General features: G+C 48.6%; 2 protein-coding genes across 6 annotated transcripts in view; one reads left to right on the top strand and one right to left on the bottom strand.

The window, feature by feature from the left end:
- LOC135091560 (checkpoint protein HUS1-like) overlaps positions 1–6000 on the bottom strand; it is a 143067-nt gene that overhangs the window by 114806 nt on the left and 22261 nt on the right. The window lies entirely within an intron of this gene.
- The window catches only part of LOC135091556 (uncharacterized), a 123363-nt gene that overhangs the window by 95733 nt on the left and 21630 nt on the right, over positions 1–6000 (top strand). The window contains 6 exon segments of the mRNA XM_063989298.1: positions 2082–2486; positions 3394–3547; positions 3998–4134; positions 4449–4638; positions 5752–5813; positions 5815–5868. Of these exon segments, the coding sequence (XP_063845368.1) occupies positions 2241–2486; positions 3394–3547; positions 3998–4134; positions 4449–4638; positions 5752–5813; positions 5815–5868 (843 nt within the window). The 5' untranslated portion in view covers positions 2082–2240.

Genomic DNA, 6000 nt, shown 5'->3' with positions numbered 1-6000 from the left:
TTCAACCCTTCCTTTCTTCCTTCCTCCTTCCTTCCTTCCTTCCTCCCTTCTTTTCCTTTCTTTTATGTTCTTTCGTCCCTCTCTTCCACGGTTTCGTTCATTGCTGCATCTTTCTTTTTTTTTCCAATCTCTTCCTTCTTTTCTTCTTTCCTTCCTTCCTTCCTTCCTTCTTTTCCTTATTTTTTTGTTTATTTCCTCATTCTCTTCCATTCTTTCTTTCATAGCCCCATTTTTTAACTTCCTTTTTTCTCAAACCCTTCCTTCCTCCATTCCTTCCTTCCTTCCTTCCTTCCTTCCTTCTTTCTTTTCTGCTCTTTCCTTCTTCCCTTCCATTCTTTCGTTCATCGCTGCAGCTTACTTTTTTCATCAAACCCTTCCCTCCTTCCTTCCTTCCTTCCTTCCTTCCTTCTTTCTCTTCCTCCTCCTTTTCAGTTATTTCCTCCTTCTCTTCAGTTCGTTCTTCCTTTTCCTTCTCATATTTCTCTTCCTGCTTTTTTCTCAAACTTTTTTCTCCTTTCCCTTCTTCCTTTTCATTCTTTTCTATTCGTTCTTCTCCTTCTCTTCCGTTTTTTTTTTTTTTGCTTATCGCTGTATCTTTCATTTAATTTCCTTTGTTTCTCCTCATACTCTTTCGTCTTTCTTTCCTTCATTCCTTCCTTCTTTTCTATTCTTTCTTTCTTCTCTTCCGTTCTTTTGTTCTCATCATCTTCTTTTTTTCTTTCTTCATTCCATTTTCAGATTTCTCTTTCTTTCTTCTTAGCTCCCCCTCTCATCTTTTTTTTTTCATCGTTCTCTTTTTCCTCGTCTCTTTCTTTTCTTCCCTCCTCTTCTACACTTCCATCCACCCTTCCATCTACTTTCTTGCTCTTTCTCTTCTTCTTCTTTTTATCCTCCCTTTATTTCATACTCCTTCATTTTCCTTCCCTTTCTGTTTTCTCCCTCTACACCGCCGTTTCCCTTTCATTTTCTCTCCTTGCCCTTCCTCTCCCCCTCCCTCCCCCATCACCTCCTCCTCCCCTTCCATAGATTGGTTAGGTCAGTGAGGCAGAGTTTGCAACTAATTTAAACTATTGCCCATGTTTGGACGAAGCCTGACCACCACCACCACCACCTCCACTATCACTATCAAGACCATCACCATCACCACCATCACCACCTTCATAATCATTTCCTTTACTACAACTACCACTGCTATCACCATCAGTTCACCACAACCATCATCTTCATCGTCAACACCATCAAAGCAACATAATTTCCTCCCCTTCTTTTCCTCCTCCTCCTCCTCTTCCTCCTCCTCTTTCTACCTTCATGCTACTGCTCTCTCTCTCCTCCATCTACCCTCCTGCTTTCCTCCTCATCACCCTCCCCCTCCTCCATCTCCTCTTCCTCCTCCACCTCCCAGGGCCTGCTTCCAGTGTCTTCAGGAGATAAAACACACCAGAATTATATCGCACATTCACTTTTTTTCGTAATTACGAATTCAAATGAGGGCGGAAATTAAACTTGAATGAATGTTGGATGAGAATCGAGTGTTTGCACAGGACATTTTGGCGGCGCAGGGGCGAAGGGGAGCGGGAAGGAGCGGGAAGGGACGGGAAGGGGTGGTAAGGGGAGGGGAGAGGTGGGGAGAAGTAAGAGGCGGGAATGGGGAGGCGGGGCGAGGCGAGGCGGGGCGGGCGCCGGAAGTGTGAGCGCCTCCGGCCACGTGTCGTTAGGCATCATTTTCTTTTGTCATGTTTTGCATTTTTACCGAGGAGGAGCACGCCGCCCGCTGCTGCTGCTGCTGCTGCTGCTGCTGCTGCTGCTACTGTGACGACGACGACTACTATTACTATAATTTATCATTATTTTTTTCTTTTTTTTTGTAGTATTATTACTTTTATTATTATTACAAAAATGATCATCAGTACCACTAATACTGAAACTTTGCTATTCTAAGTACTATCTACACCAACTGCCGCCAGTCCTAGCAGCACCAGCAGCACCAGCAGCACCAGCAGCAGTGTTAACAGTAGAGGCAGTAACTCTTCAAGTAGCACCATTAAGAGTTGCGTGACACACTCTTCTCTCTTTCTCTACAGGAGGCCTGCGAGCAGCAGCAGCACCACCACCACCACCAGCACCACCAGCAGCAGCAGCAGCAGCAGCAGCAGTGCCGGGCACAAGGCCATGGTGAGCCGGCAGCCTCCAGCAGTGCAGGAGGCGGCTCGGCGGGGCCAGCTGGCGGAGGGCGCGGCGGCATGGCTGTGAGCGGTGGGCGGCGCCCCGGCATGGAGGGCGGGTGGCGGCGCGGGCGAGGATGGGGCGTGCTGGCTTGGCCGGTGACGCTGGTGGTGGTGACGGCGATGCTGTGCCTCACCGCCGCCACCGCCGCCAACAAGCGGCGCAAAACGGCGCTCATCGAGGGAGACATCCTGATCGGCGCACTGTTCAGCGTGCATGAGCTGCCCAAGCAGAAGACGGCCTCCACCCTCACCTGCGGCGACGTGAGTGCACGCCACAATGCGGTGCGTCTGTGTGGCACGTGTGCCGTGGCGAGGCCTGTCTCATCCCGGCCTGGCTCACTGATAGGCCTGCCTTTCTTCCTGCCATTACTCATCACAGCTCACCATCATTGACACCTCCCTGCCTCCCTGCCTCCCTGCCTGCCTCCTCCTCCCCCTCTGTGACTCCATCCACTTATCACGATAGAATTTAAATTAAAATTGATTGTCATTAAATAAGCCGCCACTCCTCCTGCCGCTGCCTAACGTGAGCGTGGAGCGGGCGTGGTGCGGGCGTGTGTGTGTGTGTGTGTGTGTGTGTGTGTGTGTGTGTGTGTGTGTGTGTGTGTGTGTGTGTGTGTGGATGAGTGTGGGTGCCGGCCTGTCCTCATTGCACGCACACCCACACTCACATCCACATCTCACCGTATTTCCTCACCCTCACCTCTCACCATCTCCCTCACCACACATTCATCCCTGCCTCACTCCTCATCCCTACCTCACGCCTCCTCACCTCTGCCTTCCTTCACATGGCTCAATAATTCACGGGCGGGGCGGCCTGAGGTGGGCGTCGTGTTGACAGTACAGGAGGCGGAGATGAGTAAATGTTGAGGCAGGCCGGCGGGGAGGGGGCTGAGAGAGAGAGAGAGAGAGAGAGAGAGAGAGAGAGAGAGAGAGAGAGAGAGAGAGAGAGAGAGAGAGAGAGAGAGAGATCCACTCAAAGATCACTGAATTTTATAGTCTTTAGGTCAACTTAACCTAACCTAACCTGAACCCAAATTCAACCTAACCTAACCCAACCTAACCTAACCTAACCTAACCCAACCCTACCCTATCCTACCCTAACCAACCCAACCCAAATCAAACCAAACCAAACCCAACCCAAATTAAACCTAACCTTACCTAACAGATCCGGGAACAGTACGGCATTCAGCGGGTGGAGGCGGCGTTCCTAGCTATCGACCAAATCAACAAGAACACGGACCTGCTGCCCAACATTCGCCTGGGTGTGGAGATCCGAGACTCCTGCTGGTACTCCTCCATCGCCCTGCAGCAGAGTCTGGGTGAGTGCGCCTACGTAGATAGATAGATAGATGGATAGATTGATAGATAGATAGACAGATAGAAAAGTAAATAAATAGAAAGGTAAATTGATAGAAAGATAGATAAGCAGATAGATAGATAGATAGATAGATAGAGAAATTTATCGTTAATTTCTAACACAGCATCGTACACAAACTGAAATAATTTTTTGGCCACAGAGAAGAGGAGAGAAGTAAGAGGAAAAGCAGGAGGGAAGATATTGAAATGATGAAAATGTGATAGATAGATAAATAGATAGATAAACTCCTTTCCTCCCATACTTTTCCCTTCCCTCCCCTCCCTCTCTCTTCCACCTCACTCCCCTCTTCTCCCATACCTACCAACCACTTCTCCTCCACCACCTACCTCCCTCTCTCTCTCTACTACAGTCCCGCCTCTCCCAGCGTAACACTCTTTCCTCAACCCTTCAGAGTTCATCCGTGACGCCCTCTCAGCCCCCTGGGACGCCACGAACACCTCCACCAGAACGGACTCCTGCAAGGTGGCGTCCCCCAAGAAGCACCTGGTGGGGGTGGTGGGCCCAGGATCCTCAGACGTGACTATACAGGTGGGTGGTTGGTGGTGGTGGTGGTGGTGGTGGTGGTAGTGACTTTTAAATTGTCCTCGTCCCTTTCTCTTGTAGATATTTGTGTTCTTTTTTGTTCTCCTCCTCCTTGTCCTCCTCCTACTCGTCCTCCTCCTCCTCGTCCTCCTCCTCCTCCTTCTGCCTCTTTTCCATCCTTATATCTGAACTATACCTGAAACAAGTTAATCTAAACCTAACCTAACTTAACCTAACCTGCCCACACATCATACACACAAGTACAAACCTCCTGCAGCTCACCTAACTCAACTCAACCCAACCTACCCTCCCACACACAGGTACAGAACCTCCTGCAGCTGTTCAGCATCCCCCAGGTGGGTTACTCCGCCACCTCCAAGGACCTTAGCATCAAGTCCCACTACTCGTACTTCATGCGCGTGGTGCCCTCTGACTACTACCAGGCGCAGGTTCTCGTCGACATCGTACGCTACTACAACTGGACTTACGTATCCACTGTCTACACTATTGGTGAGGGGCTTGGGGCTAACCTAACCTAACCTAACCTAACCTTACCAAAGCTAATCTAACCTAACTTAACCTAACCTTACCAAAGCTAACCTAACCTAACCATACCTAACATCAACACTATTGGTAAGGGGCTTGAGAGATATTCTAACTAGGCCTAACCTAAACTCAGCACTATTTGTGAAAGGCTTGGTGGCTAACCTATCCTAATCCAACGAGACCTAACGTACCGTCTACACTATTGGTAAGGGGGCTGGGGGATAACGTACCTAACCTAACTTAACCTAACCTAACATAACATAACATAACTTAACGTAAGGAGCCTGGGGAATAACTTACCTGACCTAACCTAACCTAACCTAACCTAACATGACATAACATAACGTAACCTAGCCTACACTATTGGTAAGAGGTTTTAAGGCTTATTTCATCTAACCTAACCTGATTCAACCTAACCTCGGCGCCATATGAAAGCGATGTTGCGGCGCCATAAATCAAATTAATCAGTCAATCTAACCTAACTTAGCTTGGTGGGCCTTAAGGGTCTAATCTAACCTAAAATAACCTTACCTAAGGAAGAGGAAAAATAAAAGTCAGGAGGAAGAGGAAAAAGGGAAAAGAATGAGGAAGAGAAAGAAAAGGGAAGGAAAGAGAAATTGATGGGATGAGAGGCAGGAAAGATTTAAGAGATGGATGAAAGATGACCACTGATGGGTAATGAGGGAACTTAGATATATGAGAGAGAGAGAGAGAGAGAGAGAGAGAGAGAGAGAGAGAGAGAGAGAGAGAGAGAGAGAGAGAGAGAGAGAGAGAGAGAGACAGAGAGAGAGAGAGAGAGAGAGAAATACAAAAGTTTCACCATAAAACAAAGCTTTCACGCTCAAAACTTCTTCACTTACACACACACACACACACACACACACACACACACCACACACACACACACACACACACACACACACACACACGTATGTTCCATGTGCGAATGTTCCATGTGCGCTGATTCAGAGAGAGAGAGAGAGAGAGAGAGAGAGAGAGAGAGAGAGGAGAACCTAGAGAACCAAAACTAATTCCTTGTATGTGTGTGTGTGTGTGTGTGTGTGTGTGTGTGTACAGGTAACTACGGCCAGAGCGGGATGTCAGCTTTCAAGAAACTGGCCGAAGAAAACAATGTGTGCCCCTGCGAAGGAAGAATCCGTGAGGAGCGACGCGGACGAGGAGGCTTACGACAGTGTGAGTAGAGGGAGCAGGAGGAGGAGGAGGAGGAGGAGGAGGAGGAGGAGGAGGAGGAGGAGGAGGAGGAGGAGAAGGAGGAGGAAGAGGAAGGACACATTGTAGCTAATATGTGTGTGGGGGAGAGGCTTT

Source organism: Scylla paramamosain, chromosome 37 (assembly GCF_035594125.1).
Source record: "Scylla paramamosain isolate STU-SP2022 chromosome 37, ASM3559412v1, whole genome shotgun sequence".
Taxonomy (NCBI): domain Eukaryota; kingdom Metazoa; phylum Arthropoda; class Malacostraca; order Decapoda; family Portunidae; genus Scylla; species Scylla paramamosain.
This window is presented reverse-complemented; position numbering and strand designations above follow the sequence as displayed.